Genomic DNA, 18,966 nt, shown 5'->3' with positions numbered 1-18,966 from the left:
TTGGAGTATAGCCAGGGTCCACTACTGTGTGATATGGGCAGGTTTCTGAACATCTCCGAATCTCTGTTACTCTATAAAGGATGGAAGATGAGAACAGTACAACTCTCAGGCAGTTATGAAAAAAGAAAAGCACAAAGCCTTTTACAAAATAAGGAATCAATATCATTTGCTCTGATGATGATGTTGTTTTCTGAGGGGACACTGTTACAGCTTCAGAAAGTCCAAATCTCCCCATTCTTTCTTTAATCCTAAATGATTCTCTTTCGTGAGACAGAACGTTGGAGCGGGTATCAAGGCCACACTAAGCAGTGTATGATAGTAAGTCTTCTTCTAAACAGAAGAGAATAGAAGGTTCCCCATAGCTTCCTATGTGATAATGAAAGCCAAAGACAAGTGTTGCTGAGTTCTTGAGGCTGATTTCATACAGAATATCAATATCTAAATAGAAAGGAAAACACTATACTTGAAAGACTTGATGAAATACAAACATTTTTTTCTATTCTGGGTTTAGATTCTGCCTCTTCCTCAGGGCCAGGACTGGGATCCACCAAAGTACAGGATGAAGGCACATAATTTAAGGAGGTGTGACCCTCAAAGCAAGCATTTCTTTCCATGGATTAGATTTTTGAGCCAGATCACGGTTATGAGCAGGATTGGGCAGGGGGAGGGTGGGGGGGGTGGCGCTTGCTGAGCCCTTTCTCCACCTAAAGAAGGAAGTAATCACCTGTGGTCACTGGGGTTTAATCTGTTTTGCCAAACTGTGCTCAAGCCAGTGTCTCCCAACTTTGGTGCATCGGCCCTGAAAGCAAAAGTCTCTTCTAAATAACTTTCAGGGCAACTAGGGCTCCATTATCTTCACGAGAAACCTTGTGGGGGACTCCCCTGGTGGTCCTGAGGTTGAAGCTCCATACTTCCAGTGCCGAGGGGTACAGGTTAGATCCTTGGTTAGGGAATTAAGCCCCACATCCCATGCAGATAAATAAAAATAAATAAATAAACAAAAATTTAAAAAAAAAAAAAGAAAAGAAGCCTGGTGGGTCCTTGGAGAAGGGCAATTTGCATTTTATTGATCAAGGGTTTTACACTGGAGATATAAACCCCAACCTGTCTCCCTAGGACATACAACACAATCATCTCATATAACTTACAGCTCTTGGCTGATCAGATGTTGCTGGACCAAGGGAGTCAAGGTAAGCTCCTTTAGTGCAGACTGTTTTCTCATCACTCTGCTTACAGGCACCTGACATCACAGATAGTAGGTTTTCAGTAAATACCTATAAGGATGAAGAAATACCTGGCTAATCAGAAATCACTACTGGGCTTCTTAGGACCTAGGCCCTTTAAGTACCAGAAAGGGCAGAGCCAAGAATCTGGCCCAACAATTTAAACACCAACCACTGCCACTTCCTCCCTGTGAAAACCAATGGTTCCACTGGCTTTTGCTGACGTGCACTTGTTCATGTCACTAGCTCTCAACTGAGCCCTCACTGCCTGACTTGATATTTCACCCCCTTCTAGCTCTATCTTTCCCTCCGAGATTCCTGTCTGCTGGCAGGGCCCAAACAGAACCAACCCCCAGCAACTCTGACTCTGCACTTGCCACCATCCTTATCTGACTCCCAGCTAACAACTCTCAAGGCTGAATTCTGCTTTGGAGAAATTTGAACGCATCGCCGCCCTAGTGGACAGCCCTACTCACAAACACAGAGCAGCTGGTGCCAACCCTAGCTGCCATCTTGGAATTCCGCCATCAGCCCATGAACTCCACACACCAAGCACTGCTTAGCACCCTGCTGCCATCTCCTGGTGGTTGTTGGTCCTCTTCTGCTCCTTGGATCTTTGGGACTGCTCTTCCCAACCAGCTCTAACAAGTTCCTGATATCTTCATTGTGCTACTAGACATTGTTTTATTGCAGACCTGGGCCTCAAAGAAAAATGCAAAGAGAAGTCATTAAAGTAATGAGACGCATGACCAGAAAATGGAGTAAATGCTTATCTCCTCTTGACATGCTAGAGCTAAGTAGGTGAAACTTACCCAAGATCACTCAAGGATGGATATATGCATTTGTTGTGTGAAAATCTTTCAGAGTTTGAAAGTGATGTCGCCAGGCACGGTGAAATACTTAGAGCCTCCCTTGGGCATCCTTTGTCACAGTTTTCTTGGAAAACATATCAAAAGATCCTCTAGTGTCTCCTTCATTTTCAGTAAGTAAATGGTAATCTTTGGTTTTCCAACTGAAAAAAATTGAGACCTTTTTATTCAGCTTGACACCAAAGCTATTTTAGTTTATAAGCATTAGACATAGAGAATAGTTGAGCTAAAACCAAAGATATTCATAAAATACACCAGTTAAATGGTAGGGACAGAAATTAACGTAGAAATTTCTGACAGGCAATTTGGCCACAGAAATTAAGATGTTCTAAAATCAATGATTCACTAATAAATCTCTATCTTGCATAAAAATAACTAGAAAGTCAAAGATTCCTGAATTAAAAGTTCATTACGACTTTGTATATGAGAGTTCTCGATTGAAAACAAACTAAATACACAACAATAAGAGAATGGTAAAATAGATTATGATACAACAGAATCATAGGTAGTCAATTATAAGCAGATTTAAAGTATTTAATAACCTGAAGAAATATTCAAGTTATAATGTTAAATGAAAAAAGAATACTAAGCTGTATATAAGTATGATTATATTACACTGAATTATATTAAAATAAGATGCAAATACACCAAAACATTAACACTGTTGATCTCTGGGTGATGAGACTGTGGGTGAATTTTGTTTCAGTGTTTATCTGTGTTAGGATGACAGCTGAGATATTAACTGCTCTTTACTACATGCTTTGTTTTTCTAGCATCAGCAAAACAGGACAATACCTGGGGCTTTAGAAATTGTCACCCATGAAAGATCCAAGAACAAAGATATCAAAAGAAATGTGCCAAGTATAAGACAGAAATGGTCAGACAGGATGATCAGAGAGAACTTTTTTTCTCTCCTCCTACCCTCAGGTTGGGATGGCAATAGAACAACCCCCAGAACAGTGTGGGAGTCCTGGAGAAGAGCCTCCAGAAGAGCCTGGAACCTCACTGCAGGGATAGGGAGGGGAGGGGACACACAGGTAGCACAGTGAGATACCACATGGCAGGGAGAAGCCCCCTGAGTAGCAGGGCTGCCCTAGGGCAGCGGGGGTGGGGGCCAGTGGGCTATGACAGCAAAGTCTAAACAGACAAGTTTGAGTCAGCCTCAGGAAGCCCCCACAGCCTGGGAGGGCAAGCAGACAAATTCTCCTAAGCTTAAAGAGGCGGGTGGCTCTGGGACTTCTGTGGTTGTTCAGTGGAGTCTATGCTTCCATTGCATGGGGCATGGATTCTATCCCTGATCTGGGAAGTTCCGCATGTTGCGAGGTGTGACCAAAAAAATAAAAAGAAGGGGGTAGCTCCCAGCTAAGAAAAGGCCTGTGGGCTAGAAAGGGTGCCACAGTTTTGATGATATGACCCCTGATCATAGGATGTGGGAGGACTGTCTTTCTACCGATTAGATGGAGGAAAGCAGGCCATTAGCTCAAGAGTGCATTTGTCTGAAGACCACATGAGACAGGCTACCTGGCAGAAGATGCCAAGGCAAAAGTAGATACCTCTTGACCTTGACAAAATCAGTATTTGCATAAATCTCCCCCTCTGCACTTCAGGCTTTCTTCTAACCTCATCAGAAGAAGCATAATGGCAAACCTAAATTGGACTGGGTTTCAATCCAAGTACCTGGAAAGCTGAGTTGCCTGGAAGTGAGTAGATTCCATTTTCATGAAAGAAAGCTCAGAGTCAGAAATCCAATTGTGTTATGGAAAATAAAATTATATTGTAGACACTTGAGCTTATGACATGTGAAACATGTACTCACTGCATATATTTTTTGTGATTTTCAAATTTTTAGTAATGACCATATTTTGCATTTTAAAAGAAAAGCAGAGCATCTGCAAAAAGTTTCTCATGAGTCAAGGCCCTGGAGGCAATGGGGCACAAGGCTGATGGAAAGTCCCCCAGTTCTGAGGCTTATCCTGATGGATGACCAGAGAACCTGGGGTCTTGACCACAGCTTCTGAGCCTCTGGAATTAAGGGTCTGTGTGTGAACAGCTGGGAGCAAATGTGAAAACCGTGCTTACACTGCCTACTACCTTCTCTACCCATCACAGGCTCCCCCCGCTGCTTATCTCCCTCCTTACAGGAAGTCAATATTATTAAGCTTCTCTACAGAACACCCCCCCACACACACACACACACACACACTTTTAAACCAAGTTTTGTTCTCTGAAGCAATAGCAAACAACAGAGCAAGTCCACCCCCACGTAATGATAACCTCTAAATATTTGGAAAACGTGTTGGTTTCCACGTTTCGGGCTTCTTTGTTCCAGGCTAAACCAAACTAAACCTCGGATGATATTTTCCATGGCTCTCGCTATCCTGACCACCTCTCCTTGGAGGTCATACCTGAGATCATCATGGGCCACAACTGAGAGGCAGTGTCTGAGCCAATATTGTGACCTCGTGCTCTGGCCACCAAGATTCACTCTAGTTCTGCTAATGCTCCAAAGGGCCCTAAGGAAGCATCTGTGTTCTTAATGTCCTCATAGCGTCTCAGCCTGCAGTGCAGAATTCAAAGCCAGAGGTCTGCCAAGTGAATGGCTATTGCACCAAGGCTCCTCTCTGCTGCACTCGTCTACTGGCTGAGGGCACAGGCCACAGGAGCACAGGGTCACTGGTGGCACTTGGTCACTGGTGCCAATCACACTCAGCCACCCAGGGAACCCAGGTCAGGGTGCATCTTTGCAGTGTGTTGGCAGTCTGGTCTGGAGAAAAGGGGAAGTGGCAGTGGGGAAGCTCTGCAGGCCATAGCCCTCTGGGCTCTGCTTCAGGGAGGAAGGGCTCTCTCGCCATTCCCCACTCCAGGCAGAAATCTCTCCCTTCCTTTCTTCTTTTCTCTAAGGATCTTATCCAAGCTCTTATCCAAGATCCCTTAACTCTCCCTCTTCACTCCAAATCATTGGTACCTTTGCTACATCTGTGGGCCTTGTTCTGCCTCCAGAAGAAGGTAATTGTCCCTGACATGCGAAGATTTTAGTAAATTGCTGAGCATCCCTACTTTCCCAACATGGACTCCATGTTGCCCTCAGCTCCCAATGGAGGGCACTCTCTCTGCTGCCAGAATCACAGTGCTCCAGGGCCGACTATGCCAGCCCCTCGTCACCTTGGTGCTCACCTTGTCCTCTCAGCTGCCTCCCCTCTTTGCTGCTGTTACCATGTTCCAGGCCAACTCTGGAGCATCTCCCCAGCCCACCCCCCAACCTGCCCACACCGGCCCCTAAGCAGCATTGACTTTGGCAGATTTCTTGGGGGCCAGCGATGTCATAACCTGTTTGCTTTTCCAGGACTGATGTTTGCAGGGGGCTTTTTTTTTGGAACCAGAACAGAAATCATCCCATATCCTTACGCAATCCTTCCGCAGGCTCCAACATATAAATAAAGCCTTTCAACACTCCACCAGGCAGAGCACCTGGGTTGGTCCGGAAGCCTCCAGCTGCCTGCCTGCTGACACACCGGGGCCTCTCTGAAGCCACCATGAAATCCTTCCTTCTGCTCTTTTGCCTGGCTCAGCTCTGTAGCTGCCGCTCGATCCCGCTTGACCCGATTGCAGGTTATAAGGAACCGGCCTGTGATGACCCAGACACAGAGCAAGCAGCCTTGGCGGCCGTGGACTACATCAACAAGCACCTTCCTCGGGGCTATAAACACACCTTGAACCAGATTGACAGTGTGAAGGTGTGGCCGAGGGTAAGTGAACCTGCCCTGCCAGGTGGGGCAGGCTGGCGTGGGAGGCTCAGCTGGGTGTCTCTGAGAGCCTGCCTCCCAGAACAAAGGAAACTGCATAGCGAAAATGCCCTGATTCCTCCAGGGAGGGAGGGAGAGGGCAGGCTGAAGGAAGAGAGGAGACATTCTGTACTGTGGTCAGGGTCTCCAGGAGGGTGCTGGATGGGAGCAGGAAGTGTGAGGAGAGGACGAGGCTTCAAGTGGTATTTTGAAGGTCACAAGTAGAAAGTGTGACCTTCTAGAAAAACTAGCACCAGAGAAAGGATTCTGGCTGCCAAACTACTACTGGCCGGAAAACATTTCTTTTTCTTTGTTTCTGTGTCTCTGCATAAAGACTGAGTGTGAATGAAGCGCGCATTTTTAAAGTGCCTACTATGTGCCAGGCCCTTTCATATAGTTCATCTCTGTAATCCCTTCCCCGCTGCGTCCCCAGTTCTGTGGGGGTACTGTCCTTGTCTTACATAAGAGATAACCAAGGCTCTGACATATTTAGGGCATTTTTTTTTAACCCAAGGTCATAAAATAGTAAGCATCAGGCAAGGATTCTATTTCAGTACTGTATTCCTTCCTCTACACAAGCTGCTTTCCCAAGAAAGGTACCCACATCCCAGTGAGAAATCTTGGCATGAAAGGATTCGCCTCCTCATATGCTGGAGGAGAAAGCAATGCAGTCTGAAGCTGGTGACAATGATGAAACTGGGAAATGTGCCTTGGAGGTCAGCTGAGTGATTTGGAGAGGTGGGGAAAAGGCATTTGAAATTAGATTTTACAGCTGATGAAGGATAATTCTTTCAGCCTATGCTAATTACAAATCTTCCAGAACAAGAACCAGTGTCAGGTGCTATGGGACATGCTAAGTTGAATCATATGAAATAGCCAGCTTTGTATATTAAAAGCAGTCAGATATTGGCATTTTAATGATTCAACCTAACACAAAGATGAGAAAGACATAATTAGTGCCACAGAAGAGTCACAATCTAGGAAGGAAAATAAGGCAAACCTTAGGACGTCTGGACTGACTCACAGACCTCTGATCTTACAATGGGACAAAATAATTGAAATAAGGATTGTCCCGGATGGAGTTTAGGAGTTCTGCAATAGTGAAGTACAGTGGTGGTTCAGAGGAAGCAATGATCAGTTCAGGGGAAATAACACACAACCTGCGTATTTGAAGGAAAGAAAGAACAACGTTGCAATTTTCACTTACAGCAGGGTTTGAGAACCGCAGGAGTGCCCGGCTCCTATTCACTAGCTCTGAGTGTTTTCAGGAAGTTAATTTGGGCACATCTGCACAATATAAAACAGGAAAAGAGATTCTGAGGTTTCAGGTACTAGTGAATCAGGCACAACAGAAATGAGAGGCAAGCAGAATTGGGCTGAAAGAAAAAAATAGGTATATGTGTACCTTCTGGACTTTCTGGTCTTTGAAGAAAGGATGCAGAAACAGGTGAACTGGCAGGGAAAACTCCAAGGAATCATCCAAGCCTTACCCACTACTCCTTTCCTCTGTGCAAGTGAAGGACAGACACACTGCTTCCGCCAGCAGAGGAAGGATCACGCTTCCCCCTTACTACCAGCAGGGGACACTAGGGAACCCCAGCTTTGCATCCAGGCATCTACAAGACAAAAAGCCACAGATGATAGCTTTTCCTTTAGGAAGGAAAAGAAAATGGGGAAGGAAGGAAAATAGGTATTGAGAAGGAAGAAAGGAAGGAAGAAGTAGAGGGAGGGATGGAGAAGATAAAGGAGAGACAGTAAGTTATTATCCTACACCACCTTACTTGGCTGCTCGACTGAGAAAAATCCCAAACTGACTTTTTCAAAGTACCACTGGAAGGGTAAGCACCGACAGTCATTTTTGCCTTCCAATTACATCTGAGAGCAATGACTGTGGTTCCATCAACCTGTCCAAGCCCATGCCCACTTCTTTCTTACCCTTCCAACAATGGGTGTGTGGGGACCCAGTGGGGGCTCACCCGTGGACCCGCTTAGCAGGCTCAGGCTCACCTCTTCATCCTCTGTCTCCACAGCGGCCCACGGGAGAGGTATATGACATTGAGATAGATACCCTGGAAACCACCTGCCACGTACTGGACCCCACGCCCCTGGCGAACTGCAGCGTGAGGCAGCAGACGGAGCACGTGAGTGGCCCTCTCCTGGCAAATGCAGGGGTGGGGCGGGGTGGTGCCCCAACTAAAACTGCCAGTCAATGGTGCCCTCCCTAGCGCCGATTTTTAACAATTCCCCTTTTTGTTGCACCCTGCCCCCCCCACCACGCCTCCCCCGCAACCTCTATAAAACCAGACAGTGTCCTGTTTCAACATCACCAAGTGAAGGAGATTTTGTGAGGCTCACCTTTGACATCCACGCCTGAGGGACCACGCCCTCTTCCCCCCTCCTCCCATCTTCCACCTTGAGAAGTGAAGGTCAACCCTCTGGGGCCCTCACTGTGGGTTTATTTCTCCAGGCTGTGGAAGGAGACTGCGATATCCACGTGCTGAAACAAGATGGCCAGTTTTCCGTGCTGTTTACAAAATGTGATTCCAGTCCAGGTAGAGTTGACTATTCTTATTACTGTTACCCGGTAGAGAGAGTGAGGAAGGGACCTGAATTGGTTTTAACAGAAGCAGATCTAGCCACTTTATTGGTGATGAAAAGGGGAAGCCAAATTTCCTGAGTTTGGGGGTTTTAAAACTGTTTTTTAAGAAATTGTTCAGCTCAGAGGTTGAAAATCGCCCCTTGGTGAGAGGAGCTCCTGCAAAAATGCCAGCACGCCAGGGGCCACCCGAGGGTTTAAGTAAGATGCAGAGAATCAGCCTGTAACTGTTTGGAGCCTGTCTTCAGTTCAGTTCAGTTCAGTCGCTCAGTCGTGTCCGACTCTTTGCGACCCCATGAATCGCAGCACGCCAGGCCTCCCTGTCCATCACCCGGAGTTCACTCAGACTCACGTCCATCGAGTCCATGATGCCATCCAGCCATCTCATCCTCGGTCGTCCCCTTCTCCTCCTGCCCCCCTTCTCAAATAAGCAGAGCGGCGACAAATGCCGCTGAGAATTCCAGGCCCGAACCGGGTTACTTCTGTGCGCAGATTCCGCCGAGGACGTGCGCAAGTTGTGCCCAGACTGCCCCCTGCTGGCCCCGCTCAACAACAGCCAGGTGGTGCACGCAGCAGAGGTCGCGCTGGCTACCTTCAATGCCCAGAATAACGGCTCCTACTTTCAGCTGGTGGAAATTTCTCGGGCTCAATTTGTGGTAAGACTGAGACCCTGCTGACAGGTCGGGCAGGTTGGTGGCACTTTGCGGTGAGAACGTGGTGAAGCAAGTGTGAGGGAGGGAGCAGGGGCAAGGCAGCCACAGGAAGTCAAGGAGGGTGGTGGGAGAAAAGGGAAAGAAAGGGTCCTAAGTGTCCTGGACCCAGAGCACCCTCACCGCACCCCCCCACCTAAGCCACTTCAACATAAAATAGTCAGAGTCTGCGTGTCTGTTCAGGCTGTGTTCCTCGGGTTTAGTTAACACCAGAGTGGGAGTTCCCATTTTATCCAGAAGCACACACTGTAAATTCATGGGTCTCCACATCACCATCACCTATCACCACTGAACACCTGCTCTTGTAAGTATCAACTCTTGTAATTGATACTTACAAAGGCATGGGCATACTTATATATAATGGCAGAATCTTAAAATGCCGTGGAATCACTGAAAAACAACAACAACTAATTGTCCTGTGGTTAGGTTAGCACATTTGAACACAATATAATTCTAATATTAAAAAAAAAACAACAACAACTGGTATTCTGGATGCCAGCCATGGCATACTTGGAAATACACTGTAGGTAGTAATTCTATTAACCAGGATATATGTGATTCTAGAACCTCTACCCCAGACTATAACAAATAAGAGATATTTTATTATTTTAAGTGTCCTTATGCTCCAAGAACAATGAGATAGAAAAGCATAAATATCTTCTGCACTTCCATTTATCTTTTTCATTTGATCCTGCTATCTAAAATATGTGGGAGAGAAATTAATTACTTTCCCATCCCATCTTGGAATAACCTGAACCTTGGGTCTCAAAGTGCAACCTCAATACGGAAATTGGCAGGAGGCAGGGTTTCTACCCAGATCAGTCAGCCCTCTGGGTTCCTGCTTTCTGCCTGAAAACTCACCTCTGCTCTGGAAGGATGGGCAGTGAATACCTGCACCTACTTCAGGGAACACCCAAACCCCAGCTTCTGTGTGCAAGCCCTTAAAACCCAATGCCCCCATGTGAGCCCTGTGTAAGCCACCAGGGGCATGTTTCCTGGCCACACAGTGCGGTCTACGTGAATGGTGCTCCCTGGACTACGTAGTACCATGGCCCTCACTACTTCCCTCTGGGCTCTCCTTCCCTGCCTTTCTCATGCTGTCATGTTGCTTCACGAAAATTTATATATCTTCATCAGCCTCTTCCAGGTTCTGTCTCTGTGGAGTTTGCAGTGGCTGCTACTGACTGTATTGCTAAAGAGGTCGTAGATCCAACCAAGTGCAACCTACTGGCAGAAAAGGTGAGCGGGCCAGGCAAAGCTGGTCATGGAACAGAACATTCTTAGAGCAAGTTTATATCTTGGGGCTGTGGAAAGAGATAATGCAAAATACTCATGCCCTGTGAGGCTGGGTCATGCCAGGTCATCCCTTGGGGTGTCATCTCCCCTGCTTAAGAGCTATCTCCAGATCTTCTCATCTGCTGGAGGCCCCTGGAGTTAGAGAGGCTATTTCCTAACTAATATGAGTCATATCAGGCTGCCGGCAGTATAAAATGTAGATTTTCTAGATATACCTCAGGTATGCAATCTAAGTCCTTAAGCCAGTGTCTACTTCTAGGAATTTAGCCTAAAGAGGTCAATGTGTTTGACAAAATATATCTATAAAGATGATTTATGACATATTCAAAATGACCCCAAACATCTGAATGTCCAACAGGAGGGAATTGTTGAATAAAATATGACGTTAGTAAATAGAAAATTATAGTCACAGAAATTATGCTTTCAAAGAATAATGAATGATATAAGAGAATGCTATCATTCTAGCATGTGAAAAACACAGTCTCCAAAATGGTATAGTCACAATCATGTCAACTTTCAAATGATATCTAATAGTATTTAAAAATAAAGAAATACATAGATGTTAACAGAAGTTCTTCTGGGTCACCACAATTTCTGAGATTATGGGTGAGCTCTCTCACTCCCAAAACATTTCTGTATTTTCTACATGCTATATAAAATATAAGCAGAAAGCCTAAACTTTAGGGAAAACGTTTTTTAAAAACAAAACAAAAAGACAGGAATTAAGAATTTCAGCGGTTCACCCTGGATATATTGAGTGTAAGTGGAACTGGGGGAGAAGTCCACTTTTTGGACCTGCTGAAATAACTCCTCTCTTTCTGTGGGCAGCAATATGGCTTCTGTAAAGGCTCTGTCATTCAGAAAGCTCTTGGTGGGGAAGACGTCACAGTGACTTGCACACTGTTCCAAACGCAGGTAAGGGCCCCACAGATGTACTCGCCCTGCTTTTCAGAGTCCAATGACCCCTTTGGATTTCTGCCATGCAATAGTAATTAGGGCATTAGCTGCCTGTTCTTCTGAGCCCCACAACACAGATAGTGCCAGGAATGTGAAATCATCAGTAAATGAAAGGTTTCAGTCATGCCCTCCCCTTCCAGGGACTGGTAGCGTATAGGGCAGAACCACCCCCAGGTGCAGTTGGCAACCTCATCTTTCTAGTTGCCATCCCCGGGGAGTGAGAGGGTGTGTGGGAGTGGTTTTCTGAGTTGCAGAGACTAGGTGGGTAGATCTGCCTGCTAGCTCCCTGTAACTGCAGGTGTAGATGAAAAAGAGGTGAAAGTTAGCCGTAAGGTGGGGTTCTTTTGCTCGTGAAACGTGAGTGTAAGTCTACCAACCCCAAAACAGCTGGTGAGAAAGGGAATGGCGCAAGCCAGTTACCCCACCCCTGGAACCCTGATGACTATTCTTTGTACCTAGGTAGTTCTTCTTTGCCAGATTCCTTACAAATAAAAATTATTACTGTGAGAGTATTGGGTGGGAATTTCCCCTGGAAGGAGGAGAAAGGCAGCTGACCCAAAGAAACGCTCCTCTTTCCTCCAGCCTGTGATTCCGCAGCCCCAGCCCGAAGGCGCCGAAGCTGGGGCCCCAAGCGCTGTGCCGGACGCAGCTGTGCCTGACGCAGCTGTGCCTGCGCCTTCTGCAGCCGGCCTGCCCGTGGGCTCCGTGGTGGCGGGGCCAAGCGTGGTAGCAGTTCCCCTGCCGCTGCACCGGGCACACTACGACTTGCGCCACACCTTCTCCGGTGTGGCCTCAGTGGAGTCGGCCTCGGGAGAAGCGTTCCACGTGGGGAAAACACCCATCGTGGGGCAGCCTAGCGTTCCTGGAGGTCCAGTCCACCTTTGCCCAGGGAGAATCAGATACTTCAAGATCTAGAAGATGGTCGGAGATGAGACAGTTTGGCGCAGAGAATACAGCTATCATTTTGTCCAAGTATGGGTAGGGGTTTTGTCTGTTCTGGCAGCAAGTGCTGCCTGTGGTCTAGATTAATGTCAGGTCTTGAGTCCCAACTTCTCATCCTTCCAAGGACAGGAGCAGAGGAGGTGCTAGTGATGTTTGATGGAACATAAAGTCAGCAGCTTGATTCTCACTGCTTTGATGTAAGCCATCACCACTGTGTTCTCTACCTCCTCTTGACCTCACAAAAATAACTGGAACTGTGACTCTGAAAGGTGCTCTTGCCAAGTTTATATCCGCTTGTCATTAAAAATGCCCTAATAAAGGTTCTAAGCTGAAATGTCATCATGATTGTTGCCTGCTTTGTCCAATCTCAGCCTTGACGTGGTCTTTCCAGCAACCATACCACAAGTGTCCCTAATCAAAACCAAAGTGAAAATAGGAATAAAATAGAACAAAACCTCCTATATACATGGGAAAAAGTAAGACCAGGATCTGCTCACAACCTATATGATCTGATAATTTCCTTCTAAGAAAATAACTCTTTCATTTCATAATGGTCAGAAAATATTAATAAATTAGGACCAAGTGCTGAAACTTTGTACAGACAAACCAACCATTGGTTTTCACCAATTCCCAGGTAAGGAAAAGTCAGTAATTAACACAGGAGCCTCACTTTAATTATACCTGTTGATTGTACTATATGTGTATATAGTAAGAAAGAAACGAAGTTGTTCAGTCGTGTCTGACTCTTTGCGACCCCATGGACTGTAGCCTACTAGGCTCCTCTGTCCATGGGATTCTCCAGGCAAGAATACTGGAGGGGTTGCCATTTCCTTCTCCAGGGGATCTTCACAACCCAGGGATCGAACCCAGGTCTCCCACATTGCAGGGAGACACTTTACCCTCTGAGCTACCAGGGAAGTATATATATAGTTCAGTTCAGTTCAGTCGCTCAGTCGTGTCCGACTCTTTGCGACCCCATGAATCGCAGCACGTCAGGCCTCCCTGTCCATCACCAACTCCCAGAGTTATATACTAAAATGGATTCTAGCCAATCCATTTTAAGACCTCAAGTTTAAGCTCTGGTTTATAGTATGAATAGAAAAGGGGTACCTCCAGTGGTAAATCCAGTGGACATTTGTAGATGCTATCCAAGTGCTCAGAGAGCATAAAGAGATAAATAGTTCCCATTATAGAGTGGTGCCTAGACAATTTCAATGTTTATCCACTAGCATTAGGTTGTTCTGAGCAACCTAAGTGATGGGCCCTTTCTTATGAAATTTTAAAGGACTGGGACTAATAACTGATTGAGTGGTTTCACTTGACCCAAGAAGACTGAATCAGGCATTGACACTCACCTTATCACTCTTGCCTGGTGGTTTTGCCAACACTCCAGTAACCAGAAAGAATGGCCAGGAAGGTAGGAAAACCATTAGGTGCCTCAGAAGCCAGGGGAGATGAGGCGGGCGTGACCAGCTGAGCTAAAGGCTGTAGAAAGAGCAATAAACATGAGGACCAAGAAAAGGCCATGGGTTAGTACACTGACTCGGAGGTGACGGTGACCACTGGCTTATAGAATTTCAAGAAGGGTGAGTATGAAAGCCTGGTGTCAGGGTGGAAGATGCCTGGTGGAAGATGATGAGAAAATGAGAGGAGTGTGTAATATCTTTCAAGCAGTTTGATGGTGAAGGGTGGGAGAGAGAGTATATAATCTTAAAGGATTGATTTTGCACAGACACAGTGGAGAGCAGCAGCTTACAGCGAGACCTTCGTTCCCTGACCAGGGATGAAAACTTGGTTTCAGCAGTGACAGCACAAAGTCTTAAGCACTTGACCAGGAGGGACTGGGGCTAAGACTCTGGGCCCCAGTTCTTGTCTACCTAGAAAAAAAAAAAAATCGCCAAGGAGACAAAAGGTAGAAAGGAAAGTAAGACGTGTACTAGAAAAGCAGAACACATGCAGAGAGACTCACAGGTGAGTTCAGAGAGTCACACCTTGGGAAGTTTAAATCATTTACAAGGGGGCAGTCTTCCTGGTCTTTGTTTTCCTCTGGCCAGTTGTCTTGCTCTGACCCTACCGCTGATTTATCTCAGGGTCCTCCCCTCTGTGCACATGCATCCTTTAGCCAAGATGGAATTCAGCACGAGCGTCCCTGGGAAGTTAGCAAAACGTACAGTCTGGCATCCTCTCCCTTTTTGACCCCCGAGGAGCCTTTCTGTGCATGCTCAGTTGAGGTCTTTCTGATTCCAAGGATGGGAAATATGTGAGCTCCTGATCTTTTACCCAAGCAGGGCTTAGTCCCTCTCTGTCCCTGCCATTGCTGGACTATTATCTTAAAGTGTCCACAGGAGACAAAGTCCGGCTGTTTACCCTGTTCCTCTTGTTATTTCTGAACATCCTGGAATTCGAAGTCAAGTGGGCCTTAGGAAGCATCACTATGAACAAAGCTAGTGGAGGTGATGGAATTCCAGTTGAGCTATTTCAAATCCTGAAAGATGATGCTGTGAAAGTGCTGCACTCAAATCTGGAAAACTCAGCAGCAAATCTGGAAAACTCAGCAGTGGCCTCAGGATTGGAAAAGGTCAGTTTTCATTCCAATCCCAAAGAAAGGCAATGCCAAAGAATGTTCAAACTACTACACAATTGCGTTGATCTCACATGCTAGTAAAGTAATGCTCAAAATTCTCCAGGCCAGGCTTCAACAGTACATGAACCATGAACTTCCAGATGTTCATGCTGTTTTAGAAAAGGCAGAGCAATCAGAGATCAAATTGCCAGCATCTGCTGGATCATCAAAAGAGCAAGAGAGTTCCAGAAAAACATCTATTTCTGCTTTATTGACTATGCCAAAGCCTTTGACTTTGTGGATCACCACAAAGTGTGGAAAATTCTGAAAGAGATGGTGATACCAGACCACCTGACCTACCTCTTGAGAAATCTGTATGCAAATCAGGAAGCAACAGTTAGAACTGGACATGGAACAACAGACTGGTTCCAAATAGGAAAAGGAGTACGTCAAGGCTGTATATTGTCACCCTGCTTATTTAACTTCTATGCAGAGTACATCATGAGAAACGCTGGACTGGAAGAAACACAAGCTGGAATCAAGATTGCTGGGAGAAATATTAATCACCTCAGATATGCAGATGACACCATCCTTATGGCAGAAAGTGAAGAACTAAAGAGCCTCTTGATGAAAGTGGAAGAGGAGAGTGAAAAAGTTGGCTTAAAGCTCAACATTCAGAAAACTAAGATCATGGCATCTGGTCCCATCACTTCATGGCAAATAGATGGGAAAACAGTGGAAACAGTGTCAGACTTTATTTTGGGGGGCTCCAAAATCACTGCAGATGGTGATTGCAGCCATGAAATTAAAAGACTCTCGCTCCTTGGAAGAAAAGTTATGACCAACCTAGATAGCATATTTAAAAGCAGAGACGTTACTTTGTCAACAAAGGTCTGTCTAGTCAAAACTATGGTTTTTCCAGTAGTCATGTATGGATGTGAGAGTTGGACTATAATGAAAGCTGAGCACCAAAGAATTGATGCTTTTGAACTGTGGTGTTGGAGAAGACTCTTGAGAGTCCCTTGGACTGCAAGGAGATCCAACCAATCCATCCTAAAGGAAATCAGTCCTGAATATTCTTTGAAAGGACTGATGCTGAAGCTGAAACTCCAATACTTTGGCCAGCTGATGCAAAGAACTGACTCATTTGAAAAGACCCTGATGCTGGGAAAGATTGATGCTGGGAGGAGAAGGGGATGACAGAGGATGAGATGGTTGGATGGCATCACTGACTCAATGGATATGAGTTTGAGCAAGCTCCGGGAGTTAGTGATGAACAGGGAGGCCTGGCGTGCTGCAGTCCATGGAACCGCAAAGAGTTGGACATGACTGAGCAACTGAACTGAACTGAACTTGTTATTTCTATCTGGAAGTATAAACAGGAGGCTGGTTGCAAAAATGTCTAGCCTGGAACTCATCTGTTCTCCTGCTTCAGGATAGATTAGAAGGTAGACGGAAGATTTCTTTTCCAGGAGAGAAGAGTTTTGAGTGTCCTTCGGGCAAAAGATAGGAAGAGATGGATGAAGAAAGAGAGAAAGGATGTAATGGGGCAGGGGGCAGAGGCAATATTTAGTGAAGAACTGGAAATGGTTTGGGCAACTCTGCCAAAGAGATTAGTCCTTCTTTGAGGGACTTTGCAAGGGAATTCTGAAAATTTCACCTTTCACCCAGGATTAAAAGACTCATTCGCTTTCTACCCTTGTTATACTCGGGTGTGGCTGTGAGGGAACACGAAGTATTAGAGTGTTTTCCTTGGCAGGTGGTAGATACCCAATCCAAAGCAGCTTAAGTAAAAAGAGAAATGTCACTCCCTCGTGTGCTGGGAATTGAAATGGGTGAGTCTTACTTAGGGCACCACAGAGTCCAGGAATCATTTCCCTTCTCTCTTTTTCCCTCCCCATCTCCTTTCCTTCTCCCCCCTTCCCTTCTTCCTTCTCTCCTTCTGTCATCAGTGCTTGCCTTCAGTCTTAGCCAGGATAGCCACTGGCAGCCTCACCCCTTCAGAAGTACTATTGCCTAACCCTGCAGAGAAAGAGAAGGGCTAGTCTAGAGGAGACAAGGGAGAAGCTTCCCAGAGGAAGAGCAGGCATGAAAGCCTAAAGGCAGAAAGTATGTTGATGTAGCTAAGGGTGAGAAAGGAAGCTGGACTGAAGCAGCTAAGAGGAGAAAGAGGATGGCTTTAGAAGATGAGGTTGAAGAAGTAGATGAGGGCAGGTCGTGAACAGCCTTGAAGTCCCCCAGAAGGAATTAGGATTGCATTGAGAAAAATCAGTGCAATGGGAAACCACTAAAGATTCTAAGCAGGGAAGTGGCATAATCTGATTTACCTTAAGAGATCAACCAGGCACCATGGTTCTAGGCCTGGGATGAGGAAAGGTAGGGTGAAGCAGTATTATTCCCTCCCACTCCCCCCACCTGGGGACATTTGGAAGTAACTGGAGACACTTACTTGGGATGGTACTGGACAGAGACTAGGGATGCTAAACATTTTGAAATGGACAGGACATTCCCAACAATGAAGTCCTAACAATGAATGAAGGTTAATTAATGCCCCCAAAAGCCAATAGCATTCATGTTACATTGTTATTTGCTATAGGAAAAATGGGTTGTATCTGGGAAAGAGTAGCCATGGGATAGGAAGTGACTGGAGCTTTCTAGGGGAGAGATGTGTACCTTAGTCTAAGGTTGTGAGCAGAAGATGTGGTTGAAAAATAGGAATGTAACTTCAGGTAGAACCCCTAGGACCTACAAATGGATTTAATGTAAGAGAGAGAGAGGTGAAGGATAACTCCTGATTTGTGGCTTTGCAAACTGGGTAGAGGCTGGTGTCTTTTACTGAGGCAGAGGGCGCTGGTTCATTTCATCTGAGTTACCCCGGTTTCTCTCCTCTCTGTCTTATAATTGTGCCTTTGATTTTTCTGTCATCCCATTCCATGCCTTAATCTGACAGACTTGTGCTGTCTGGGCTAAGACAACTCAACTTTTGATTTATTCTGGCCTCCATTATACAACCAGGTGTATGCCAACAGTCTGCCAGGACTGTAGGGAGGATTAAATTCCACGCTAGAAGTAAATGCTTGGAACCTTCATGACACATTCTAGGTACTCAGTCAGGTCCTCCCTAGCTGCTTCCTCTTCCTGTACTCTGAATTTGGTGGCTTCTGAAGATTATGTCCTTGAGCTTCTCTTAAATGTGTACTCTAAGCTTAGGAAGTCTGTTCTTTCTCATGATTGAAACTCTCGATCTTACACAGATAACTTCCAACTTTATAGCTCTAGCTGGGGCATTTTTTTTCAAATTCTAACACTGCATTCCAAATGTCTCTAGGATTTCCTGACTTGAATTTACCTGGAACAGTTTCCTATGTGATTTATTTGATATAAGAAAGGAATGCATACATAAAGACTTAGTAATATTTGAAATGTGCATATTCTAGAAAAATTTCTTCTCAAGAATAAACATAAATTAGAGAGAATGAGTTATGGAGCTGTTAAATCAACAGTGCCTCAGCATATTTTTACATCTAATACAGCCCTATATTTTCTCAACATCATCTTTAATATTTTGCAGAGTGCGCTCTCCTAAATTAATAGCATTGCATGGGTCTCGTTTACTTGCCTTCTTAATGGTTTTTTAAAAATCACATCTGCTTCATCTTCCAAAGTTACTGAATTTCAGGTATGTTTTTCAATATTGTATCACCACACCAATCAACAATATGTGGTGGGAGTCAGGATAATAGAAATACAACAGTGATAATAACAGTGACTATTAGAATTAGAGAACACTGTTGTTTTTGAGTCATTAAGTCATGTCCCTGACTCTTTTGTGATGCCATGGACTGTAGCCCACCAGGCTCCACTGTCCATGGGATTTCCCAGCCAAGAATACTGGAGTGGGTTGCCACTGCTATCTCCCATTACTCAGGGCATCTTCCTGACCACCCAGGGACTGAACCTGCATCTCCTGCCCTGGCAGACAGATTCTTTACTGCTGAGCCATCAGGGAAGCCCAAGAATAATAGAAT

General features: G+C 45.5%; 1 protein-coding gene and 1 long non-coding RNA gene across 12 annotated transcripts; one reads left to right on the top strand and one right to left on the bottom strand.

The window, feature by feature from the left end:
• Positions 1 to 1,038: 1,038 nt before the first annotated feature.
• LOC138422545 (uncharacterized) lies at positions 1,039 to 8,938 on the bottom strand. 3 transcript variants are annotated; one of them, XR_011249918.1, is made up of 6 exons: positions 8,230 to 8,938; positions 7,280 to 7,490; positions 7,082 to 7,161; positions 2,036 to 2,235; positions 1,700 to 1,924; positions 1,039 to 1,240 (listed from the first exon to the last, which is right to left on the bottom strand). It is a non-coding gene; the product is annotated as an uncharacterized lncRNA (long non-coding RNA). The 3 variants fall into 3 exon arrangements; XR_011249917.1 differs by lacking the exon at positions 8,230 to 8,938 and adding an exon at positions 7,882 to 8,032; XR_011249919.1 differs by lacking the exons at positions 7,082 to 7,161; positions 7,280 to 7,490; positions 8,230 to 8,938 and adding an exon at positions 5,267 to 5,334 and having other exon boundaries at positions 1,149 to 1,240.
• On the top strand, positions 1,116 to 12,714 carry AHSG (alpha 2-HS glycoprotein). Of its 9 annotated transcripts, none has more exons than XM_069557569.1 (9): positions 1,120 to 1,190; positions 3,700 to 3,792; positions 5,513 to 5,838; positions 7,905 to 8,015; positions 8,342 to 8,426; positions 8,963 to 9,126; positions 10,318 to 10,419; positions 11,305 to 11,391; positions 12,016 to 12,714. In XM_069557569.1, exons 3-9 carry the CDS (start codon positions 5,626 to 5,628, stop codon positions 12,346 to 12,348), a joined length of 1,095 nt encoding a protein of 364 aa, XP_069413670.1. In that variant the 5' UTR covers positions 1,120 to 1,190; positions 3,700 to 3,792; positions 5,513 to 5,625; the 3' UTR covers positions 12,349 to 12,714. The 9 variants fall into 9 exon arrangements, with proteins under 9 accessions (XP_069413635.1, XP_069413670.1, XP_069413677.1 ...); XM_069557576.1 differs by having other exon boundaries at positions 5,436 to 5,838; XM_069557583.1 differs by lacking the exon at positions 1,120 to 1,190 and adding an exon at positions 1,488 to 2,205.
• The last annotated feature ends 6,252 nt before the right edge of the window (positions 12,715 to 18,966 follow it).

This window comes from Ovis canadensis, chromosome 1, assembly GCF_042477335.2.
Source record: "Ovis canadensis isolate MfBH-ARS-UI-01 breed Bighorn chromosome 1, ARS-UI_OviCan_v2, whole genome shotgun sequence".
NCBI lineage: Eukaryota > Metazoa > Chordata > Mammalia > Artiodactyla > Bovidae > Ovis > Ovis canadensis.
The sequence above is the reverse complement of the archived record's forward strand: the minus strand, read 5'-3'. Positions and strand labels throughout refer to the sequence as shown.